This window comes from Pongo abelii, chromosome 16 (genome assembly GCF_028885655.2).
Source record: "Pongo abelii isolate AG06213 chromosome 16, NHGRI_mPonAbe1-v2.0_pri, whole genome shotgun sequence".
In the NCBI taxonomy this organism is placed as follows: domain Eukaryota; kingdom Metazoa; phylum Chordata; class Mammalia; order Primates; family Hominidae; genus Pongo; species Pongo abelii.
Genome location: NC_072001.2, coordinates 81,941,364 through 81,968,350, shown reverse-complemented (window position 1 = coordinate 81,968,350; position 26,987 = coordinate 81,941,364). Strand labels below are relative to the sequence as shown.

The window sequence follows — 26,987 nt, the reverse complement described above, 5'->3', positions numbered from 1 at the left end:
GCTTCCCTGGCCCTAAACCTGTATGAAGGATGGTGTCCTCTATGGGAACTGTGCCTCCAAAGTGTAAGATAATTTAGAATTCAGGGCATTGTAAACACTGTTACTTCTCTGCTTACTTTATTTTGAGACGGAGTCTCGCTCCGTCCCCCAGGCTGGAGTGCAGTGGCGTGACCTCGGCTCACTGCAACCTCTGCCTCCCAAGTGGCTGGGACTACAGGCACACGCCACCATGCCCAGCTAATTTTTCTATTTTTAGGAGAGACAGTGTTTCACCATATTGGCCAGGCTGGTCTCAAACTGCTGACCTCATGATCCACCTGCCTCAGCCTCCCAAAGTAATGGGATTACAGGTGTGAGCCACCGCACCTGGCCATCTGAAAATAAAACCAACCTCCTTGGTCCTAGTAGTATGAGCCATGACCCTTTTGCACAATACTTTGCAGACATTTATTAAATTCCATCTCAGTCTAAACCATTATCTAACAAATATATGTACTTTTAAAAACTCCATTGATAGCTCCAAACCTTATGAACTAATTTCATTATGCTACCACCAAATAGATACTTTGCAAACCAACAAGCATTAAAAGTTTTTATGATGGGTGCACCAAAGTCTCAGAAATCAGCATGAAAGAACTTATGCATGTGACCAAACACATGTTCCCCAAAAACCTATTGAAATAAATACAACAAAATAAGGCAGGAAAGTCTTATTGAAATTAAATCATTAAAATATGAAAAAAAGTTTAAAAAATATATACATCAAATGTCCCTTTTGGGGTAAAGGCTGATTTTGCCAGATTTATTCTGTCTCCTCATACCTGATGGAAATTTTCCATTTAAAATAGCTTTACAAATTATAATTCACATAATTTTAATGTACATTCAATTATGAAAATATTACTATCATAGGTTTAAAATAATACACAATAGAAATAACAGTGGCAAGACTGAATTTTATATTTATAAATTCCACATTAGGCTCATTCTTTAAAAGAACTTTTTTTTTTTTTTTGAGACGGAGTCTTGCTCGGTCACCCAGGCTGGAGTGCAATGGCGTGATCTTGGCTCACTGCAACCTCCGCCTCCTGGGTTCAAGCAATTCTCCTGCCTCAGCCTCCCGAGTAGCTGTGACTGCAGGCATGTGCCACCATGCCCAGCTAATTTTTGTATTTTTAGTAGAAACAGGGTTTCACCATGTTGACCAGGTTGATCTCAAACTCCTGACCTCAAATGATCTACCCGCCTCAGCCTCCCAAAGTGCTGGGATTACAGGCGTGAAGCCACTGCGCCCAGCCTAAAAGAACTTTTGATAATTCCATTAGCTGTTACAATGGAGTTCTGCCTACAGATTATCACAATTTAGAAACAAAGTTACTGAAGACAAAATTAAAACAGTTCACCCACTGCCCTCACCCCAAGAAATTAAAACAATTCATCATGTCAGAGCCAAGAAATATAGCAGGATTATTATTCCTTAGAATATATAACACTAAATTTTCTTTAGAGTTATCCAAGATGCTGATGGGGGAAGTGGAGAAGTGAGATTTGTGTAAATGCCCCATTTTGCAGGTGCTTTAACTGAAACAAGCCTTAGTAAAGCTCTTTTATAGAAAATTATGTCAACAATTCTGGCCCTCAATCTATGCTCAGTCTTACTTAAGGGTCATGCTGTTTACTCTGCCAAAATTAAGGAAAGTAACTTCTGAACTTAGAATGGAAGCAGATCTGCGTTTGTAAATACACATCACAGACCTCACGGACATCATTTTCCTTCACGATGTGTCTTGTAATGTAGCGAACAGAATTGAGCGCAGCTTCCAATGTGTTTCTAGAGTATTTTGGTCCACTACCACTCTCAGTTTCCTCTTTCTGAGTGAAGTACCTATCTACATGACTTCTCATGCAAAGCAGTTTGGGAAGCTTGTGAAGAAATATCTTGCGGACCCAAGGTGCCATGGCATTATGTGTTGAGGAAGAACGATGATGAATGTTGATAGCAAAGACAGTTACCATAATTGACAGTGTCACAAAAATCATGGTAAATACCAGATACTCTCCAATCAGAGGTATGACTTTTGAAGATGAGGGTATGATCTCTTCAATAACCAGAAGGAAGACAGTCAAAGACACAAGTACTGAAGTGCAGAGACAAATCTTTTCACCTTCATTTGAAGGAAGATAGAAGACAAGTACAGTTAAAAATGAGAGCCCAATACAGGGTATTATAAGGAACAAGGTATAAAAGAGAGGCAGGCGCTTGATTACAAATGAGTAAGTGACATACGGATACCAGCAACAGCTGTCGGTTCTATTTCCTTTGCTCCCCGTTGCACTCACAATTTCCCATTCTCCATTATCAAAAAAATCTCTCTTGTCTACATCTTGGTCCTCTAGAATTATATCAACCTGTGATCCATCGTAAGTCCAAGAACCAAATTTCATGGAACAGTTCTGTAGGTCAAATGGGAAAAATGTGACATCTATGGTACAGGAACTTTTGTAGTTTGCCGGTGGAGTCCAGGTGACAGTGCCATTGTACCTGATGACTGTTTTTGTACTGGTCCCTTCAAAACGTCCATCTGCACTAAAATACACACATATAAAATAACAATGCAGAAATTAAACAATGCACATGAATTGTATTAATATAAGCCTAATATAAAAGCAGGCCTACCACTGATTGCATGAAATAATTTTTAAATTACTATACTTCAGATAAGATATACCTGCTACATAGGGTCCCTGCTCCAGGAATATCTTCCTTAAATATCTAACTCTACTAGAACTGAACCCCTTCTTCTGCATCTACTCCAGAACTGACAAATTTTCACAGAAGCCTGAGATTCTAACGATTGAAAAGACCTCACCTTACACACAGAATACACTCAGGCTATTGACACAATGGGCACGCATACAGCCAGAACCTGAATCCACACTCCTAGACTCCCTGCACAGTGCTCTTCTTCCTTTATCGCAAATACTGGCCGTTTTTTACTTTGATGGGGAAAGACCATCAACACCAAGCTGGGCATGACCCTGAAAAGCAGCTGTGCCTCTCAAGCTCTCCCACCAAGTGAATTCATATACGAGAAAAGTCTAGTGTAGAATTCATATACTAGGAAAGCACAACACCAACATAAGATTTCTTTAAAATGTTGCTCTGTCTTCAAATTCATGTGGCTTTTGCACACTATTCTGTAACATATCCATGTTTCATATAAAAATGTTTTCAATTAATGAAAATAAAATGATGCTCCAGGAAGCTGCATCGTGTGTCCTTACAAGCTTTGTTCCCTTCTTAAGAAGCATGGAGGTAAAAGGTGTCAAAAGATTAAAGATATTTTTGCATAGCAGTTGCTCTGTCCTCATGCCAAATGGCCTTCTTTCAAATCAAAGTGCTTTAAGATAAGCACAAATTCCCAGATTTGCCCAGGAGTGGTCTTAGAAAAAAATAAAACTGGTACCCAGAATTTTCCTCTCCCCTAAGGTAAAAAAAAATCCTCAAAACACACCTAGGTAGGATGCCTCTAAAGACGAATTAATAATTAACCCAGCATTCCTCATTGTGGGAAAACAACAATAGAGTATTTAAACACAATTAGAAGGATGCACAATTCAACATAAAATATGACCTCAACGATGTAAAAAAACATACAAAAAAATATCTAGAAGTCCACCAAATATGCAGTCTAGTAAATCAAAGGGTAAATGGAGGTATCAGTCCTCTTGGTATAACCCCTCTACCCTGCCACGTGCTAGCTCTGTGATCTTGGACAAGAACAACCACCCTAAGCTTCTGTTCCCTCATCTATAAAACATGTAATCATACCCAGGCACATGCGATCATGTCATTTGCTTTTTATACCTAAACAATTTCAAAAGGGAGAAAAATTAGTAGTGCCTAATAGAAATACAAATGTTTTCTTTTGAAAATATAAAACTATATTTACAATATAACTTACTTATCAAACAAAACGATGTCTGGTGTCCAGACAGAGTCTGAAGGAACACGTATAACTTTTATTCCACCATAGTCATCAGGGTTCCATCTTAATTTTACATCTATCCATTCCTTTAAAACAAAGAAATCTGCCTCAATTTCAATAAAACTAATAGTCAAAAACAGTGAATACCATACTTTTTTGTCACACCAGAAATTTTAGACATGAGATCATCTCTACCCGCAATAGAGAACACCTCCATGTCTTTCTTATTATGGGCACCGGATAACCCTGTCCCCTTGTGTGGTGGTTCTCACCATGGTGCCTGTGAGACACAGGTGAGAACCAGAGCTAGATGTGTTCATGGCTCTGCTCGGCAACTCTTCTCCCATCAACTGACTGACTATATCCAGGACTTGAAGCCACAGGCACTTAATATCCAGGTTCAAAGGAAACATTCTTTTTTCCAGATGTATTGTCACCCAATTTGGCTGTTCTCGTCCATGCAAAAGGAAGTTGGATTTATTGCACATTCTGTGTATTTCAACACCTTACCCTACCTCCATGCAGTTACAATTCTGTGATCAAGTTAGGAGCTGCACCCTGAGAAAAGCATATATGCCTTTCAGGAGTTCGGAGTTAGGAAACAAATAGTAGGTATAAAAATTAGGGATGATAAAGAAAAACAAAAGGAAGCACTCGACAGCAGTTAGGACATATGTATGGTGGCCCAGAAAAAAACAGAAGTCCTTTATATAAAAGGGACTATCTATAAAAAAAATTCATTTCATTCTTGCCCATTTCCACCTTAGAGAGTCAGAATCCTTGCAGTGGCCTATAAGCAGCTGCTACTCCACCAGCCTCTTCTTGCTTATCTGATGCCATCTCCTACACCCCCTCTCCCCAATGGTTCTCTCACTGCTAGCCACACTGGCCTCCTTGCAACTGCTTAAACACACTAGGCACACACCAGCCTCAGAAACCTTTGCACTTGTAGGCCCTGCTGCCTGGAATGCTCCTCCCCAGATATACACATGGCTTGCTTCCTCTCCACCAAGACTTTGTTCAGACATTATCTTCTCAATGCTGTTTTCTCTGACCACCATTTTTGTAAGTAGACCCCCCACCCCAATACTCCCTATCTTCTTTTCCAGTGTGTTTTTCCCCAAGCTTATCAGCTTCTAAGGTACTATACAACTTACTTGTTTATTTTTCCCCCACTAGAATGAAGTTCCATGAGGGCAGGTGATGTGGTTTGGCTGTGTCCCCACCCAAATCTCATCTTGAATTGATGGTTTTATAAAGGGAAGTTCCCCTGCACATGCTCTCTTGCCTGCTGCCATGTAAGACATGCCTTTGCTCCTCCTTCACTTTCCACCATCATTGTGAAGCCTCCCCAGCCATGCTGAACTATGAATCCATTAAACCTCTTCCCTTTATAAATTACCCAGCCTTGGGTATGTCCTTATAGCAGTGTGAGAACAGACTAATACTATAGGGTTTTTTGTCTGTTTTGTTCACTGCTGTTTCCCCATAACGGTGTCTGGCACATAATAGGCACTCCAAAAATACTAGCTGAATAAATACAAGAACTCCATCTACCCTCATCTTTCTGTGTCCTGCCAATCCACCAAGGCCATATAGTCACGTATTCATTCATATTCACAAATATACATACTCTTGTATTTCTGCTACAATACATACAATAAAAATAGGTGTCCCAGTCACTAATTGGGTGCCCATTTGAATTTTACACATACCTGTTTCAACCAGACGTTTGTTGTCATTAACTGATTCTTCTCATCCTTTAAAAAATAAAAATTTAAATAAGATTGATTTCAATTACAGAAACAATAATTCTTTAAATAATAAATTTCACATTGTTATATAAACACTCTTCTTCACATAGTACCCACATTTCATTCATCAATCCGGTTCTCTAGAAAGCTAGGATCTTTCTTCCAGCCTAATTTCACATTACTCCTTTCAACATACTCTCTATTTCAGATAAACTACACTAAAAGATACCTTTGGCATTTTTGCATTTAACATTAATCATCTCAACTACTATATTTCCTCATATTTAAGATGCAGTCTAAGATATAAGCACAGTGTTATTTTATGTGCTTAGCACTAAGAGGAGAAAAAAAGGCTGTCAATGAATTACAAACTGCCATGAATTATAAGACACATCATGATTTCAGAGGTGTTAAAATGCGAAAAAGTGTGCTTCTTAGAATCAGTGAGATACAGTATTTCTGTACATCCCTGAGGGACATCCCTTACAGTCATTTGCCTCTGCCGAGGGAAGAATCTGAATCTCCCTGTAGGTCTGCTAGACAGAAACAATATTGAGGGCTGAGCACAGTGGCTTATGCCTATAATCCCAAAACTTTGGGAGGCCAAGGTGGGCAGATCACTTGAGGGCAGGAGTTTGAGACCAGCCTGGCCAACATGGTGAAACCCCATCTCCACTTAAAAAAAAAAAAATACAAAAAATTAGCCAGGCATGGTGGCACATGCATGTAATCCCAGCTATTCAGGAGGCTGAGGCACAAGAATTGCTTGAACCCAGGAGGCAGAGGTTGCAGTGAGTCAAGATCATGCTGCTGCACTACAGCCTGGGCAACACAGCGAGATTCCATCTCAAAAAAAAAAAAAAAGAAAAGAAAAAGAAAAAGAAAAAATATTGGCAGCCTTGAATGCCAATTTCATAAAGCTTTTCGCGCCTACTTTTGTAGAGAACTGGAGGTCCTTGGTACTTCTCACTTACACCCCTCTGCTATCATGTCTTTGCTATGCCGGTCCTTTACCAAATATTCAAGGTGTAATTAAAGTAATACTTCTTCCATTAAATTTTATTGAAATATCATGGAGCCAGGAGAATCAACAAAAGGTCCATAATCACCAGCCACAAATATATTATGTGTAGGACACAATGCTATGCACAGACTCACAGAAGTATGAGGCAGTTGGGGAGATAGGACAGGGGTATAAATAAATATTAATACCTCAGGTAACTGGAGGTGACCCATTCCTTATCCCATCCCAACAAGAGGTAAGTGACCCAGGACAAAGGAAGAGACCAGAAGGAAGCATACCCCTGAGGATGCAGGCAGCTCCATGAGATCCCTGCATGGGGAGAATGAGTACTGGGAAATGCAGCACGGCCATCTCTCTCACACTGCAGTTCAAAGAGCAATTTTCCTTGATTAAAACACTAGAGCTGGCTGGGCAAGGTGGCTCACACCTGTAATCCCAGCACTTTGGGAGGCCGAGACAGGCGGATCACGAGGTCAGGAGTTCGAGACCAGACTGGCCAATATGATGAAACCCGGTCTCTACTAAAAATACAAAAAGTAGCTGGGCATGGTGGCACACCTGTAGTTCCAGCTACTTAGGAGGCTGAGGTGGGAGAATCGCTTGAATCTGGAAGGCAGATGTTGCAGTGAGCCGAGATCATGTCACTGCACTCCAGCCTAGGCGACAGAAACTGACCCAGAGAGGTGACTTGCTTGAAGTCACAGCACTGATTTTAGAACTCAAATTTCCTAAATCTAAACCCACCAACTCTGCTATCCACCCCAGTCACACACCATCCAGAATAACTGCTGATCCCTGTATCTGAATATGCCTTTTAGGCAAAAGTTCTAAACAGAGGCATTTATAATTAGGAAAGTTCTGGTAAACATATTACTCATGATGGTATATAGCAATAGGTCATCTTTGAGAATCTAATGAAACTTATGGGCCCTTTCCCTAGAAAAATGTGCACACACACATAAATTGGGCTCCCAGTCAATACTTAGCACTTTCAACAATAAGACAGATAAAAGAATAATCCGTAAGTTCACAAATGGCCCCAAAGATGTGGTGGTTAGCCATTACCATAAGGGATACCACCTAATTTAATGTGACCTCAAATACCTCCCAAGCATCTATAATGTGCTCAGCACAATGGAGGATGCAACAAAAATGAAACTGAGGACAGACAAATGTAGGATGATCCCCAGGAGGAAACCACTAACAAATGGAAAAATGTTAACTACACGTGTAAGTATAGCAGAAGAGTTTCAGGGGTAATCGTATTTATAAAAAGATTTTATCTTTAAAATCAAAACAAGACAAAAATGAGATTTAAAAAAAAAAAAGACAGAATATGTGGGAAATAAGGCAGGAAACCACCAAATATGATTCCGGGGAGCTTAGCGATAAAAGGAACCTAAAACATCTCAGACACAATTCAGTGAATTTTCCATTCTCCATCTCCAGAGCCCTCACCCTTCATTTCCCCTGACTCCAGTCCTCTTCTGCTTTCGTAGTCACTGACATTTCATTTTCTGGGCTCTTCTCTCAAGAAGCAACCTTTCCACCACTTCTCTGCTTGGCTAGCCCTTCCTTCTACCACTTTCTACAAATTTTCCTCAAGGATCAGGTTCCTGCTCTTCCCACTAATTTTAAAAACTCATCAAAGTGGGAGGTGAGAGGCAAGGGCAAAAACAAAAACAAAAAAACTCATCAAAGTTTTCAACAGTCACCTCCAGGCCAGCAATTCCAGATGGACATCCTTGTTCTCATCTGTCATCTCAGAGCCAGTCGTGACTTCCCAAAGGCTAGTGAACATTTTCTTTGGAATTAACACCTCAAATCACAATCAAACGCATCATCTTCTCTTCCCTACTCCCATAACAATGAAGAGCATTTTTTTTTTTTGAGACGGAGTCTCACTCTGTCACCCACGTTGGAGTGCAGTGGTGTGATCTCCTCACTGCAAGCTCCGCCTCCCAGGTTCACACCATTCTCCTGCCTCAGCCTCCTGAGTAGCTGGGACTACAGGTGCCCGCCACCACGCCCAGCTAATTTTTTTGTATTTTTTAGTAGAGACGGGGTTTCACCATGTTAGCCAGGATGGTCTCGATCTCCTGACCTTGTGATCCGCCGGCCTAGGCCTCCCAAAGTGCTGGGATTACAGGCATGAGCCACCACGCCCAGCCGACAGTATTTTTCAAATGTGTTACTCTTCCACTGTAATCACCTAGGCTTCAAAATGTGATGCCTCCCTCCATATTCAGTGGTCAAGTCCTGTTCCTTCTTCTGTGTGGTCTTCTAACTTGCCTCTCATCTTCTAGCCTCTCTTTCACTCCTCAAAACCATGTACATTACTGTTTTACTGATCTTCTGAAAGTACTGCTTTGATCATGTCTGTTGCCTATCAGGTCTCTCACTCATTCAGCATTTACTATGTACCAGATACGGTGCTAGGTTCTGGGACAGATACAAGGAATAAGTTCACCCAGCTTTGAAGATGAAATGCCAGAGCACATGAGTACCAGTGAGTGTAATGGGCACCATATTAAAGTGCAAAAAAACAAAAAAAGTTTGAACACAGGAGAGGCTGTCATGGATTCTGGAAAGATTTCACAAAGGGTCTGACAAATGAATTTGGCCTTGAATAATAAATGGCTAGTGCCAGTAGGAAAGTTCTCCCAAGAAGTAAACATGGCAGGAGCAAAGACAAAGTGGCATGCAGGGATCCTCCTCACCTTCTCCACCATCCAGTCAGACCACTCCTGTATGCCAGGGCTCCCAACATTCATCTTTTGATCTAAACAGCTGTACAGGAAGGCTCAGTTATCACTTATATACCTACGATTATATTGTTCCTTTGTACTTAAATACTTTTCCTCTCTGCCATGTGAAACCCTACACTTCCTACAAAGCCAGCTCAGGTGCCACCTCATCTATCCTACCTTCTTTGATAAGATCATTCATTAAGATCTGAATTCCCAGCTCTTTGTGGCATCATGATTTAGTGCTACAGTTTTCTACACCATTTGTGTGCCAATGACCTCAACCAGAAAGATCTTTGACAGCAATCCCCACCCACCTTTTTTTTTTTTTTTTTTTTTTTTTTTTGAGACAGAGTCTTGCTCTGTTGCCCAGGCTGGAGTGCAGTGGTGCAATCTCAACTCACTGCAACCTCTGCCTCCCAGGGTTCAAACGATTCTCATGTCTCAGCCTCCTGAGTAGCTGGGATTACAGGCATGGACCACCACCCAGCTAATTTTTGTATTTTTGGTAGAAATGGGGTTTTGCTATATTGGCCAGGCTGGTCTGGAACTCCTGACCTCAAGTGATCCACCCGCCTTGGCCTCCCAAAGTGCTGGGATTACAGGCATGAACCACCGCGCCTGGCTACCACCTTACTTTTCCACTTTCCTATTTTCATTTAAAATCTCCCCATATTGACTAGCCAAGGGCTGAGCACACACAGTCCATATATATTCATTAACCTTTCTGAAAGCAATTAGATGACATAGCAATAGACTTTAAAAAAGGTATATCCTTTGGTTCACTAACTGCCTTTCTTAAGGAAAGGAGACGTTCAGGCATTTGTGTACAAATATATTCATCATTGTTAATTATAATAAGAAAAATTGGAAACAAGCTTCTGTTCAAAATGGGAGAATGCTTAATTATAGATGAAATATGTAACCATTAAAAATTATATTTGAAGAGTATGTAATGACATAGGAAAATGTTCATCATGTCATAGTAGAGAAAAAGCAGTAATCAAAATTATTTCTAAAATATTATTCCAATTTTGTAACATATACACAAAGACAGACTGGCAAGAAACACAACTAATTATTAACATTAGTCATCTCCGGGTAGTAGAATTACAGTCACTTTTTATTTTCTCATTTGTATTTTTTGCACTTTCCAAATTCTCTACAAAAATCACGCATTGCTTCTGTAATCAGAACATAAAGCACATCTATAAATGTTATTTTAAAACATACATATATATAAATATACATATACTTGGTTATTCTGGGAACACAACAGGGAAATAATTATTGATTTACATGTTCAGAACAAGAAGAAACTAGTTTAAAAATTAGCATGAATGTTTTAGTTTAAATAGATAGGCTCTCTTGACAATAAGTACAATTTATCAAGGGAACTTATTCTACTAATGAACGTCACACAGAAAAATTTCTGAGAAATGTTTTAAGTGTGAGCCCAAGATAATGATCTCTTGTGATACTTTTAGGTCCTAAGAATCTATCACTCTATTTTTGGACTTTTTCTCTTAAAATTAAAAATTTATTTTCTTTTCCCTACTTTCAAGCTAACTTTTTGAAACTATTTTTAACACATTTAAGGAATATACAATGTTTTAGATCTTTGAATTTGTTAAAGATAGACTTACAATTACCAAATTGAGATAAACAGTCTCTAAACTATAAAATACATAAACACAGTGTGTTACCATGCATGTGACACAATCACTACTTTTCCCTGGTGAGTTCCTTCAGGCAAAGGACTGCTTCAATCACCTTTGTAATCCTTGGTGCCTAGCACAGTGCCTGGGCATACACCAGGCTCTCACTAAATCTGTGAGAAATTGAGTATAGAAGGATATGCACACCTACCACATCCACCAATTGAGATATTGCAAGTCCAAATTTTATTTTTATTTTGTCATTCAGGTGTTCCACAGGACGAACCCATCTTTCGTAGTCTTGAAATAAATCCTTAAGCAAACTATCTTCATGTTTTGCAATAGAAGAAGGTTCAGATAATCCTGTGCAACAAATTTTTAAAAGTTAATGTACTGGCTTCTCTCCCACCAGATACCTATACTTTCAAACAAAAGTTCAAACCCAGGAGGCAAAGGTTGCAGTGAGCCAAGATCGGGCCACTGCACTCCAACCTGGGCCATGGAGAGAGACACTGTCTCAAAAAAAAAAAAGGAAAAAAAAAGTTCAGCATTATTAATGAACCAAACTACAATTTAGGCTATTATTACTGCAGCTTTTAAAATGAAATATTAATATAAGTATTTCTGATCGAATGAGGGACACTCTGGTTCAGATATGTCTTAGTTAAATCAGACTGACTACGGAATATGCTGAGCTCCTTAAGAAACACTCAGTACTCAATACAGAATAATTTCAAATCTAAATAATAAAAGCTTTTAAATTGCCAGGGTGGCAGGAGTTATCCTGAAATTCCAAACCTAGAAAACAGCTATACTAAAGCAAAGCTCATTTATCAATTATAAATGTTAAAATTGCTTTAATTTGCATAAATTTTTTTTTTTATTTTTTATTTTTTGAGACAGAGTCCTGCCTGGTCTCCCAGGCTGGAGTGCAGTGGTACAATCTCGGCTCATTGCAACCTCTGCCACTGGGATTCAAGCAATTCTCCCACCTCAGCCTCCCGAGTAGCTGAGACTACAGGTATCCACCACCACGCCTGGCTAATTTTTGTATTTTTAGTAGAGATGGGGTTCCACCATGTTGGCCAGACTGGTCTTGAACTCCTGACTTTCAGTGATCTGCCCGCCTCAGCCTCCCATAGTGCTGGGATCACAGCTGTGAGCCACTGTGCCTGGCCTGTCATAGTCTTAATATGAAAATATATAAATATTGAATGATTGATTTAGCTTTGACATACTTTGCTACTATATTTGTATAAAACTATACATTTGTATAAAACTGCTTTTTAGGGAATAAGGAAGGAAGAACTCAAGGATAGCAGATAGCATGCTGTCCTGGAAGCTAAAAGAAGAAAATGTAGCAAGAAGGGTTGTGCCTCCCAATCTACTGATGCTACTCATGAGACATGGAGAGGCAGCTGAGAACTGAGTGTTGGATTAGCAACAGTGAGGTCAACGGTGAATCTAACAAGAGCCATCTACGGAAAGAGAAGAGAGATGAACTGGAGTATGTTTAAGACAGAGTGCAAAGACAGGAATGATTTCTTTCCAAAAGTTATGCTGATATAGGGATACTGAGGATAAAGAATCAAGAAAGGTTTATTTCAAGATCAGTAAAAAAATAAATAGGCGGTGGCTCACGTCTGTAATCCCAGCACTTCGGGAAGCTGAGGCAGACAGATTACCTGAGGTAAGGAGTTCGAGACAAACCTGGCCAACATGGTGAAACCCTGTCTCTACGAAAAATACAAAAATTAGTCAGGTATGGTGGCACACGCCTGTAATCCCAGCTACTTGGGAGGCTGAGGCAGGAGAATTGCTTGAGCCTGGGAGACAGAGGTTGCAGTGAGCCGAGATTGTGCCACTACACTCCAGTGTGGCCAACAGAGCGAGACTCTGTCTCAAAAAACAAACAAACAAACAAATAAATAAATAAATGTATGTATGCATGTATGTATGTATATGTGTGAATGTGAACATGGTTGGCTAAATAATTCACAGGGGCCAATGTAAAATGAAGATGAGGAATTCCCGCTCAAAAATCAGGAAACATGTGCCATTAAATATACTAAAATCTTTTTTCTTCAAAAAAATCTATTTTAGGACCTAAGTTGTTAAAAAAAAAAAAAAAAAAGTCAAAATATAAAATGTTTTGGATACTATGGCCAAAGACTGGTTAGATTTAGGGATCACAGTTACGCTTATGCTCCTACAGAGCTCAAATAAGCGTCTCTGAAGAAATGAGTTTTCAGTGTTGTCTGGCCTGGGATCACTTAAGGAAATGTGAAATGTATAAAATTCAAGCATGACTTTTACTTAAGACTAATGATATTATGAAAAAACACTTTTACTTGAAACAAAAATCTCACTGGCTTACTAATCAGCAAATATACACATAAGGATTACAGTAGCAAGTGATTGTTCTTCTCCAACCTAAAAGAAATGGTTGGAGAGAAATTAGCACTTTCACAAAATCTTCTCTTTATGATGATAGACCATGTTTTCCATACAGAGATATGAAAGAATATCTGGGTACTCTAGCTGGAAGAAACCTATTTCCTGGTTCTCTTTTTCATAAATAACCTACTCCTCAAGAGTTTGTGTCCTGCTTCCCTGAATAACTAGTTTAATTTTTAAAAATTATTTATTTTATTTTTTATTTATTTATCTTGAGATGGAGTCTCGCTCTGTCACCCAGGCTGGAGTGCAGTGGTGTGATCTCGGCTCACTGCAACCTCCACCTCCCAGGTTCAAGTGATTCTCTGTCTCAGCCTCCCAAACAGCAGGGACCACAGGCACATGCCACCACGCCTGGCTAATTTTTGTATTTTTAGTAGAGACTGGGTTTCACCCTACTGGTCAGGCTGGTCTTGAACTTCTGACCTTAGGTGATCCTCCCGCCTCAGCCTCCCAAAGTGCTGGGATTACAGGTGTGAGCCACTGCGCCAGGCAGTAACTAGTTTAAGATACTTAGTTCAATCTACAAATACTATGGAGTTTGTGTGGTGACGCCTGTAAAAGTCTCCTTATGCTGAAATGCACAGCATTGAAGATATTTAGATTAATTTAGAAAATTATACACTAGAGTCATTCTTAATGTTTAAAAGCCATTAATTTTAGAGCTTCAAGTTAAAATAGCATTATTGAACCATTTCTCCTCTTCTAATCCTCCTAATTATAGTCCCTGAAATACCAAAAATTTAAGGGTTAAAAGATAAAAGTATTAATAAATAAAATGTCTTTTTTTTTTTTTTTTTTTTTTGAGACAGGATCTCTGTCACTCAGGCTGGAGTGCAATGGTGCAATCTTGGCTCACTGCAGCCTCAACCTCCTAGGCTCAAGCAATCCTCCCACCTCAGCCTCCTGAGTAACTGGGACCACAGGCGTGCACCACACCTGGCTAATTTTTTGTATTTTGGGTAGAGATGGGGTTTCACCATGTTGCCCAGACTGGTCTCGAACTCCTGAGCTCAAGCGATCTGCTAGCCTCTGCCTCCCAAAGTGCCGAGATTACAGGTGTGAGTCACCACACCCAGCCTAAAATGTCTTTCAATAGCATCTAAAGAAACGTTTGCCTGAGTGGGGAAAAAACTAGCTTGAATCGCTATCTCAAATCTTCTTTGAAAGAAAGTAGATAGGGTATAAATAAAATACTAATCCCAACATTCTACCTAATGAGAATCTTCAAGACACTGCTTTGTGAATATCTTTGTAATACATCCCATACTAGAAATACCATTTTCTTAGGACACTTTATAGCAGTGTCCAGTGCAAATGTCAAAGGTATCTTAGCATAAAACCTTGATAGTGCACTTAAATTCTTCTTAGCAGTCATGCTTTTTTAGCTGGCTCTAAATGTTTTAAGTTTACACTGTTCACAAACCTCAGCATGTTAAAAAGGAGACAATCCAATGCATCCCTTCATTTTACAAATCAGGATATACATATGACCAGAAAGGTTGCTGCTACAGAGCTCATTAACCGCAGAGCTCTGAGGGGCACCCTTGGCTTCATGCTCTTATCACCCTAACATCTTCCATCTTGTGACAACTTTCTAGATTAACTTAATGAATGCCACACCCCCAATAGCTCTAGCCCACATTGATGTTTACTTATTCATTCATTTAACAGACATTTATCAGACAGGCACTGGGAACATACTGGTAAACAAAACAGACAACATCGACATTTACAATCCAGTAGGAAAGACTGACACTACATGTAAGCTAAATTCTAAATAAACTGAATTAAATGGAAAAAATTATTTTCAGAAGTTGTTTTAAATAGTTAATATTTGCTCATCCTATTCAAAATGAACACTTTTTTGGCATCTCTATAGCACTACGTATAGGCTGATGACAGTAATTGCTCTTTTATATATATATATATATATATTTTTTTTTTTTTTTTGAGACTGGGTCTCACCCTGTCACCCAGACTAGAGTGCAGTGGCACCATCACGGCTCACTGCAGCCTGGAACTCCTGGACTCAAGCAATCCTCCCACCTCAGCCTCCCTCCTATCTCAAGCTCCCACAGAGCTGGAACTACAGGTGCGTTCCACCACACCCAGCTAATTTATTTATTTTTTGTAGAGACAGGGTCTCTTTTTATAGCTCAGGCTGGTCTTGAACTCTTGGGCTCAAGCAATCCTCCTGCCTTAATCTCCCAAAGTGCTACAAGATCCACCACACCCGGCCTTACTTATTACATTATTACATTTTAATTTTCCTTCCCTTCCTTGTCTTAAAAATAGTTGACTTGGGCCAGGCGCAGTGGCTGACGCCTGTAATCCCAGCACTTTGGGAGGCCAAGGCGAATGGATCACTTGAGGCCAGGAGTTTGAGACCAGCCTGGCCAACATGGAGAAACCCTGTCTCTACTAAAAACACAATAATGAGCTGGGCGTGTAGCACGCGCCTGTGGTCCCAGCTACTAGGGAGGCTGAGGTAGGAGGATCTATTGAACCTGGAAGGCAGAGGTTACAGTGAGCCAAGATTGTGTCACTGCACTCTAGCCAGGGAGACAGAGAGAGACTCTAACTCAAAAACAACAATAACAACAAAAAACAAACAAACAAAACAAAAAGCTTGACTTCAAAAGATCCCTTACATCAAAAGGATATACAACCCAGAGAAAATATTTGCAAATCATATATCTGATAGGGGACTTGTATCTAAAATATATAAAGAACTATTATAAATCAATAATAAAAAGATTCAATAATCCAATTTTTAAATGGGCAAGAGATCTAAATTAACTTAGACATTTCTCCAAAGAAAGGCCAGTAAGCATACGAAAAGATGCTCAACACCTTTAGCCATCCGGAAAACACAAATCAATACCACAGTGAAATAGCACTTCACACCTAATAGGATTGGCTATAACCAAAAAGACAGATAAGTTACTCAACTTTGCATATGATTTTTCTTCATCTGTGACATAGGTATAAAAAAAGTACCTCCCTTATGAGGTTATTGTAAGGATTAGCTAACAGTGTAGATATAAGTGCCAGCACAGGGTCGTTCTTATTCTTCCATAAATGATTGCTAAAGTAATGGTAACTGATAGACCAACAAAGATTGTCTCCAGACAGTCCTAGGCAATGGAACTTTACAAAAATACAAAGGAAGAATATGCTTGTGGCATCGGGCACTCTTAACACAGTGCAATGATGGGTCACTATAAAGCTTTCCTCAAGTCTCTATTCTTGAAACCAAATAATAGTAATTATAATACAACCTGCTAATAGCATATAAACCACATATCTCAGAAAAACAAAGGAAACCAAGCAGTGAAGCACGCTAAAAATAAGAACAAAAAAAAATTTAATGGGATAATTCTTCTAAAGTAGTTAAAAGTACAGCTGTTAAGAGAAAAACTAAGTTGAATACCTAACGAAGGTATAAATGTATATACAGTAATATCACTAACACTTTTATATATTTACATTTTGGTTTTACAAATTCAATTTTAACTCTTACTATCATTCATCGCCTAAAGTTTGAGGAACTGGGAGAATGACATTTAAAAAAATCACAGTCAAATCATTTGGTGAAACCACATTTCTTTTCAAAGAAATGTAACCTCACTCCTTAGTTTTAGTATGGTGAAAGGAAAGGACACAGAACTGCAAAGCTGAAAACCTTAATTTGAACACTTGGCACCACTAATTAGCTGTTAACCTCCATCCATAAGCCACAATTTTTTTCTTTTCCTTTTTTTTTTTTTTTTTTTTGACAGGGTCTTACTTGCTCACCCAAGCTGGAGTACAGTGGCACGATCTTGGCTCACTGCAGCCTCGATCTCCTGTGCTCAAGCAATCCTCCTGCCTCAACCTCTCGAGTAGCTGGGACGACAGGCACTCGCCACCATGCCTAGCTAATTTTTTTGTATTTTTTTGTAGAGACAGGGTTTCGCCATGTTGCTCAGGCCGGTCTTGAACTCCTGAGCTAAAGAAATCCACCTGCCTCGGCCTCCCAAAGTGCTGGGATTACAGGTGTGAGCCACCGTGTCTGGCCCACAATTTTCTAGCCTATATAAAATAAGGATATCTGTTAGCAATATGTCAATAATTGTTAAATGGGTATGGCAACAACTTTTTGATTCATTACTTTGGACCATTCTTGTGAACATTTTTATTTTTCCATTAAAAAACATTAATAAAAAGGAGAACCTCTGCTTAGCTGCTTCACTCTCGTCTGAATCAAATGAAATAAAGTACATTATCTTACTATGTTGGGTAGAGTCTAGGTAGTTTAAGATTTTTTTTAAAAATCTTCTTCACTAAATATAGTATGTAGCCAAAAAGATACCAGAGGATTTTTTTTTTTTTTTTTTTTTTTTGAGACAGCATTTAGCTCCTGTTGGCCAGGCTGGAGGGCGTTGGTACGATCTCGGCTCACCGCAACCTCCACCTCCCGGGTTCAAGCAATTCTCCTGCCTCAGCCTCCTGAGTAGCTGGGACTACAGGCATGTGCCACCACGCCAGGCTAATTTTGTATTTTTAATAGAGACGGGTTTCTCCATGTTGGTCAGGCTGGTTTTGAACTCCCGACCTCAGGTATTCTGCCCACCTTGGCCTCCCCCTGAGGATTTAAAAAACCAATTCTAGGCCGGGCGCGGTGGCTCACACCTGTAATCCCAGCATTTTGGGAGGCTGAGGTGGGCGGATCACGAGGTTAGGAGTTTGAGACCATCCTGGCCAACATAGTGAAACCCTGTCTCTACTAAAAATACAAAAAAAAAAAATTAGCCAGGCGTGGTGGCACACATCTGTAGTCCCAGCTACTCAGGAGGCTGAGGCAGAAGAATCACTTGAACTTGGGAGGTGGAGGTTGCAGTGAGCCAAGATTGTACCACTGCACTAAAGCCTGGGTGACAGAGTGAAACTCCGTCTCAAAAAAAAAAAAAAAAAAAAATTCTAGGAGCATTTTGATAGTGCTTTGCTCTGGCATTTTTCCATGAAGAATCATGATTTTCTTATCAAAAGGTAATGATTTGGAAAAAAGTCAACCAACATGTTCAGCAGCTAAATGTAGATATTAGCAGTCTTTTGCCAACCTGCAGATAAAAACATACATTAACTACAATTTTAAGTTTCTGCCACAAATTATTCTTAAATCTTTAGCATCTCCTACAACTTGGCCACACTAGAGCCTAATGTGATATCTCGTTCAATTCATTCATTAATTCAACAAATGTCAACTAGCTGCTTACTGTGCCAACCTCTGTGCCAGGTGCCAGAGGGAGAGCAGAAAACAAAGACCTGGTGCCTGTCTTCCTGGGGTACAAACTTGCACATTTATTTACCTTATTATATCATACTTATAATTCTATGGCTATGCAAAGTACACCCCACAGTGAGAATGGCGCCCCTGCCACTGCACAGTGCATCATCTGCATATTCCAACACCATTGCACCTCTGGAGTCTAACACAGGATTTCTCAACTTGGCACTACTGACATTTTGGGCTGGACAGTTCTTTGTTGTGGAGGGCTGTCTTGTGCCCGGTATGTTTAGCAGCATCCCTGGCTTCTACCCACTAGACAAACCACCGCCCCACATGACAACCAATCGTGTCTCCAGACATTGCCAAATGTTGGTGAGGGGGAGCAAAACTGACCCTTCTTGCGAACCACTGTTGTAACACTAGTAGCTAATAAGCAGCAGAAGTAGAACTAGGACCCAGATTTATTTTTTCTCAAAATAATGCTATAATTGCAAAAGTAATGTGTGGTCACTGTCAAAATTCAAATCCAGAAGCTCATAAAGAGCAAGAATTCTCCCTCCTCTTCTCCTTCGCCTTCCTTCCAAGGGTAACCATTAAGTTTGATGTGTAGATATTTTAAATTACATGCATGTTCACTCACACACAGAAACATGTTTTCCTCTAAGTTCTGCAACTTTTTTTCATTCAATACTATATACCAGCCGGGTGTGGTGGTTCACGCCTGTAATCCCAGCACTTTGGGAGGCTGAGGTGGGGGATCACCTGAGGTCGGGAGTTCCAGACCAGTGTGACCAACGTGGAGAAACTCCGTCTCTACTAAAAATACAAAATTAGCCGGGCGTGGTGGTGCACGCCTGTAATCCCAGCTACTTGGGAGGCTGAGGCAGGAGAATCACTTGAACCGGGGAGGCAGAGGTTGCAGTGAGCCAAGATCACGCCATTGAACTCCAGCCTGGGCAACAAGAGCAAAATTCCGTCTCAAAAATAAAAAATAAAAAACACAACTATATAAACTATATACCAGTAGATGTCCAACTATCTCCAGTCTTACTTCATAAGCTGCAAAGTGATCTTCATTATGAGTGCATTAGACTTTATTTAAGTTTTCACCACTGATTGGCATTTATAGTCTTCAGTTTTTGGTTATTTCTAATAATGCTACAATGGGAAAAAATGCTGTAATTAACAAATCTCTTTTCCATACTGATGCAAAGATTTCTATAGCAATGATTCTCAGAAGTAAAACTGCTGAGTCAAGGGGACGCACATTTTAAATCTTGCTAGGTGCTGCCAATATCTTCCTTTTCTTCTTCACAGGCTGCCATAAGAAGGAAATAAGATAACATATCTAAAAAGATTTGAAGAGTGATGTATATTATACCTCCCCAATTCATAATCAAGGCATTCCTGGAGCAGTTAATCTACCCCTGAAGTCTCCTTGCATCTTTTTATAAGTTAGCAAAAAGTGACTTGTACTCTTTTGGAAAAAAAAAAAAATTGTCTTTGCAGCAGTCCTAGGAGGGCTATTTTAAGCAACAGCAAGATAAAGCAGTGAACGTAACCATTTTATAAACAAGGGAAAATATGTACTATATCCAACATTTTCAATGTGACAAACAAGAATGCTTACCAATCATTATTTTAAGTATTACAGATAAAATAAAGAGGGATTTTTTTCACTCCAGGATTTTCATTACATTTTATATTGATTTTTATCACAGAATTATAGGATAAAGTTACACTGTAACTGCTATGCCTTAGTAAACTTAATATCTTACCCTGACTCTCAGAACACTTGCAGTAAGAAAATGAATGACCTTAGGTGGTATTAATTTAGGTGCAGTCAATAGTTCTCAAGGAGACAAGACAACTTGCACACTTAAAAAAAAAAAAAAAGGCTGAGCATCATCAGATCAAGTAAATGCCGAGTTCATTATCTTAATTTGGGGGCTATAAATCTCTCAACAGGCAATAAATATGTATTATAAGCTAGTATATTTACAGTATTATGGAATAAAACACCTAATGGTGCATGAGGTTGCCTGTATGACCTTGAAAAGACTCTTGCAAATTTCCCCCTTGGAGATGTCCAGTTATGAATGAATACTAAGGACTGGAAGAAAATATGGAAAAGTGAAGACAGCTGCTTTGTTAGGACAGCAGGATAATGCTTGTTTTCTTAGCTTCTATTAGCCTTACATTGTTTGGGCTACAATTCATTGTAAATTCACTATTTCCATAATTACTTTCATCGGCTTCCCTTGAGAGTTCACCCAGTTGGTATGAATGTGGAATTTTCTACAACCTTGCTACTTAATTGTGATACACTGACCAACAGTATTCACATCACCTGGGAGCTTGTTAGAAATGCAGTCTCAGGCCCTGCTTCTGACCTACTGGATCAGCATCTGCGTTCTGAGGGAATTCCTGTGTACATCTAAGTTTCAGAAGCCCTGGTCAACAAGACCTAGAGAAGTGGTTCTCAAGGGGTAGCAAATGTGAAGAACAATTTTGCCCCCAGGGCACATTTGACAATGTCTGGAGACATTTTTCAGTGGGTGCTACTGGCATCTCATGGCTAGAGACCAGTATGCTGCTAAACATCCTACAAGGCACAGGACGCCCCCTCTCTGACAACAAAGAATTACCCAGTACAAAATTTCAGAGGTTGAGAAATCCTGACCTAGAGGAAAGAGTTTTGACTAATTCCATATATACAGTTGACTGTAAAATAAAAATGAAAATAAAGCCAGATAAAAATAAAACCTAAAAGTTCATATCATCTTTTTTGTCAGAATTCAAATATTCATATTTAACTCCTATTTTTACTGGTAAAAGGCTATATTTTATAATCACACTTTGGAAGAGAAGAGCATGAAGTCACTGAATTAAACACAGTAGGAGGGGCCGGGCGTGGTGGCTCACACCTGTAATCCTGGCACTTTGTGAAGCCAAGGTGGGAGGATCATTTGAGGCCAGGAGTTCAAGACCAGCCTGGCCAACATGGTGAAACCCCATCTTTACTTAAAAAAAAAAAAAAAAAAATTAGCCGCATGTGGTGGCGCATGCCTGTAATCTCAGCTACTTGGGAGGCTGAGGCACAAGAATCATTTGGACCCAGGAGCCAGAGGTGGCAGTGAGCCAAGATCACGCCACCACACTCCAGCCTGGGTGACAGGGCAAGATTCTGCCACAATAAAAATAATAAACAGTAGGACAAACAATATCATGTTTCCTCAAAAGGAGAACAAAACATCTAAATTAACATTTTTCATCACAGAACAGAAAAGGATAATTTTAAATAATCCTTTCTATCATATTGTCATTATAAAACTATACCCAGGCCAGGCGCAGTGGCTCACGCCTGTAATCCCAACACTTTGGGAGGCCGAGGCAGGTGGATCACCTGAGGTCAGGAGTTCAAGACCAGCCTGGCCAAAATGGAGAAACTCCATCTCTACTAAAAATACAAAAATTAGCTAGGCATGGTGGCACATGCCTGTAATCCCAGCTACTTGGGAGGCTGAGGCAGGAGAATCACTTAAACCCAGAGGCAGAGGCTGCAGTGAGATGAGATCACGCCACTGCACTCCAGCCTGGACAACAAAGCGAGACTCTGTCTCGAAAAACAAAAACAAAAACAAAAACAAAAAAACACTATACCCATGCTGTTCTGTGGAACAGATGTCTAAAGAAACAAATTCTAAACTTCTTTCAAAAACAATTCCAGGCTGGGCACGGTGGCTCACGCCTGTAATCCCAGCACTTTGGGACGCCGAGGCGGTCGGGTCATGAGGTCAGGAGATCAAGACCATCCTGGCTAACATGGTGAAACCCCGTCTCTACTAAAAATACAAAAAATTAGCCAGGCATGGTGGCGGGTGCCTGTAGTCCCAGCTACCTGGGAGGCTGAGGCAGGAGAATGGCGTGAACCCGGGAGGCAGAGCTTGCAGTAAGCCGAGATCATGCCACTGCACTCCAACCTGGGCAACAGTGCAAGACTCCGTCTCAAAAAAAAAAAATAGTGAACTTAAACTATCTGATAATTTAATTCCAATGCTTTAAGAAAAATAATGCTATTAGAAAAAAAAGTTCTGTACTGAAATTACTGAACTAAAACTTCATATCCCTAATTATAAAAAATTACTTGCTAGATCTAATTTGTAGATTATAGGTTGGAAAAAAAGCTATTCTTACAATTGACTGAAAACCTCAGCGTTCAACCCACAGGCTACATTAATAAATGCAGGTACATCTGCAATGTATCAGGAAATACACAGACAAATGAATCCTACCCTCCAGTTGCTCAGTCTAGTTCACATATTTAGTATTTCTTGGCAATCAAAATAATTTTAAATTGCAAATTAAATTGTGTATAAAGTTTATGTAAGGACATATATATAACAAAAGTAAAACTGACAGTCACTATGTGTGTATTTCTGTTAGCTTCTGAAAATGTTAATGAAAATGACTAAAGATGAGAAGAAAAAAATCTTTCACAGCTCTCATTTTCTATGAATTATTTCATTTTCCTATTTCATTTTCAGCCACTACATATGCTAATTAAGTTTCAACCATTTAAAATGTCACATAGTGTGCAGCCATAAAAAAGAATGAGTTCATGTCCTTTGCAGGGACATGGATGAAGCTGGAAACCATCATTCTCAGCAAACTAATACAGGAACAGACACAAAACACCGCACGTTCTCTTTCATAAGTGGGAGTTGAACAATGAGAATCCGTGGACACAGGGAGGGGAACATCACACACCAGGGTCTGTCGGGAGGTTGGGGGCGAGGGGAGGGAGAGCATTAGGACAAATACCTAATGCATGCGGGGCTTAAAACCTAGATGACAGGTTGACAGGTGTAGCAAACCACCATGGCACATGTATACCTATGTAACAAACCTGCACGTTCTGTACATGTATCCCAGAACTTAAATATTTTTTAAAAAAATTAAAAAAAGTCACATAGCTAAGAAATATAATCATTGGCTTTAAAACGTCACATAGCTAAGAAATATTAAGAAATATAACTAGTTAGATAGTTAATGACTATCTAACTTCCATAATCACTGTCCCAATCACAGCTCAGTTTAAAATGCTTGTATTATCTTAATGTACTAGTTCATTATACTTTGTCTCCTGAGCCACTTTCCACAGCTCTGTGACCGTTCATCAGCCAAATAATAGCTGCTGGCTGACTAGATATTCTCTTTACCTGGGGACTGGCTCACAGAAAACCATAGAGAAAGGTTACTATTAAGAACCTAAGACGAATATGAGAACAATAAATTGTAAAAATAAAGATAATTATACTTGAACTTAAAAAAATTAAAGTTGACCTAAAAAACATCTACTACCGCCCTTTCATTTTAAAGAGAGAGAAATAAAGAATCAGCAAGGTCAAGTAATACATCCAAGGAAACACAGACAGCGAGTGGCCGGTCTCCTATTTCCAGACAGTACTTTCAGCCACCCACATGCAACGACAGTTGTATACAAATGCATATTAACAGTTAAGAGCAAGTGTGCAATTACATCATCCATTCAATATCACTTTGTTCTTCAAGATGATCACTTCTAAGAGCACACAGAATCTTATAATTTTCGAGGTGGAAGGGGGATCCTTTAATGGCCCCTCACCATACAGATGGGGAAACTAATATCCAGAGAGGTAATACTGTTCCATTCCTTCCTTGCGCAAACCTTCACTGGGCTCCTACATTAAGGTAGGTGTTGGCGATACAAAGATAAACAAGAATCACAGTTCTTAAGGAGCTTACGTGGAACAAGGAGGAAACAGAAGTGCAACACAACCAGATGGTTATTATGAGAGAGATATTAACTAAGTGGGGCAGAAAGCAGGAACTAATCGATTTCACTTTGTTATAACACTGAACACCATGCATGAAGGGAGATAGCTATTTACACTATTTAATGCTTGGCTACAGTGTTTTATATTAAAAGACATGAAACAGATTTTTAAAGTTCAGTTTCATCAAAAGGGGTAGAGAACTACCATTTTCTCGAGTGTCAGGCACTGTGCCTGGCATTTTATACGCATTATTTAATCCTCAAAAGAACTCTGAGAGGTAAGCATGATTATTACCCCCTTTTCTTTCTTTTTTTTTTTTTTTGAGACGGAGTCTCGCTGTGTTGCCCAGGCTGGAGTGCAGTGGCGCGATCTCGGCTCACTGTAACCTCCGCCTCTCGGGTTCACGTCATTCTCCTGCCTCAGCCTCCCGAGTAGTTGGGACTACAGGCGCCCACCACCACGCTCGGCTAATTTTTTTGTATTTTTAGTAGGGACGGGGTTTCACTGTGTTAGCCAGGATGGTCTCGATCTCCTGACCTCGTGATCCGCCCGCCTCGGCCTCCCAAAGTGCTGGGATTACAGGCGTGAGCCAGGGCGCCCGGCCCGCCATTTCTTAAAGGAGGAAAACAGCTGAGAGAAGTTCGTCCAGTCAGGATGCACCAGAGCCATAATTTGAATACAGGTTTGCCTGGCTCCAAAATCACATTCCTTTCTTTCTGTTTAACTCTCTCTGCCCAGGATTTTCTTAATTTGTTTAAATCACCCTCCATCTTATTTCTCTTCGGTCTACACTAAGCAATACATCCTACAATGAATTATTCTAGTCTTATTACTTCCTAAAATCAGGAGCCATAGATTAAAAACCTTAACAAAGGAAAGGCAAGAAAAGGTTCTTGCAAAATTTCCCCTATTTAAGAAACTCACTCATAAAACCTGAAATACAGACGTAGTGAACTTCTGCAATCATATCTTGCTTAACGGATGCTTAGCTTTTCTCCGTTTAGATCACACCATAGCTGCTCCACAAACGTGTTTTTCTTCAAGGTATTGAGAGAACTGACTCTAAAACTTTCCCAAGCACTTGAAACATGTAGGACTACGCGATTTCTTTTGTTGTTTCCATTCCTGTCCAAAACCTCTTGAAAAACATCAGGCTGAAAAAAGCTGTGCTCTAAGGAGCTAGTGAGGAACTCTGGATGCAAACGATTAGCCCCGAAGCCAGGGAAGTCGGCCGCCTAGCCTGCTACAACACACTTTTCATCTCCGGCGAAAGGAAAGGTTTTCAAATGCTGCGGTGGGTAGTGGACAGGGATGGAGGAAGAGGAGGCGGGCAGGAGGTGGAAGATAAGTCCCAACCCCTAGAATGAAACCCAGAGTCTCTATATCCCGTAAATAGGCAACAAAATGGGAAGCTTGGCTGCCACCACGACAGGAAAGCCCTGCTGGACAAGAGTGGCATCTTTTACTGAAAAAGTTGTGTGGAAGTATACGCTAAGCCAGCCTCGTAGTCTCCAGCGATGCAGGTCGTGGAACAACAACGAAAACCCACCCAAGTAGCCTTTTCTCTGCATTTAAATGAGCAAATCTGGACATTTAATCTGAAACCTCACTCCAAGCCCCCAGGAGAAAAAAACCCACCTCCCCTCGCAACCAGGTTTTCCGGCGGCCGTGGCCTGGCGGCTTCCTGGGCACCGCAATGTGGAATCCGGGCCAGCTCCCGCTCCGGCCCGCAGCCCCCCGCCCCGCCCCTCTGCAGCCCGGGCTTACCTCTCTGCGCGCCGCCCGCAGCGCCCGCTAGACCGCAGCGCCCCGCGACCAGCTGGACCAAGAGCAGCAGGCGGAGCGCGCGGGGCCCCGACCCCCGCGTCGCCATCGCCCCGGGCCCGCGCGGGACCGCGGGCAGCCGCCTCTCGACCGCCGCGCGGGGAACGCGAACTCTTGGGGGATGAGCACGGAGTGTGAGTCGTGAGACAAAACGAGGGCAAACGCAGCAGAGGAGCCGCTCCGCGCCTCAGCTCCCGCCGGGACAGCAGCCTCAGCCTAACAGCTTCTGGCGGGCTCGGGACGCGTGTGGAAGCTCCCGGAGCCTGGCCCCGCCCAGTACCACCCCGGCCCCGCCCCTATTTCCCTCTGGCCCCGCCCAATCCTCGCCTTGATCCTTTTGGCCCAGTCTGGTCTATTCATAGCCCCGCCTCCGATCCCCACCAACCGTTTCCCCATCCTGCCCCGCCTCTGGTCCAACCCTGTCTGCTTCTAGCTCCTCT

At 40.7% G+C, this 26,987-nt stretch overlaps 1 protein-coding gene across 3 annotated transcripts in view; it reads right to left on the bottom strand.

Moving 5' to 3' along the window:
• The window catches only part of CHRNA5 (cholinergic receptor nicotinic alpha 5 subunit), a 29,548-nt gene extending 2,747 nt beyond the window's left edge, over positions 1–26,801 (bottom strand). The window contains exons 1-5 of one of the 3 annotated variants that reach the window (XM_054531689.2): positions 26,491–26,799; positions 11,384–11,535; positions 5,705–5,749; positions 3,966–4,075; positions 2,288–2,587 (exon numbers count right to left, since the gene is read on the bottom strand). In XM_054531689.2, coding sequence (XP_054387664.1) covers positions 2,288–2,587; positions 3,966–4,075; positions 5,705–5,749; positions 11,384–11,535; positions 26,491–26,596 — 713 coding nt within the window. In that variant the 5' untranslated portion in view covers positions 26,597–26,799. Of the gene's footprint in view, positions 1–981; positions 2,588–3,965; positions 4,076–5,704; positions 5,750–11,383; positions 11,536–26,490 lie in introns of those variants that run through there. The other 2 variants (XM_054531690.2, XM_024232900.3) reach the window with 2 other exon arrangements.
• Positions 26,802–26,987: the final 186 nt, after the last annotated feature.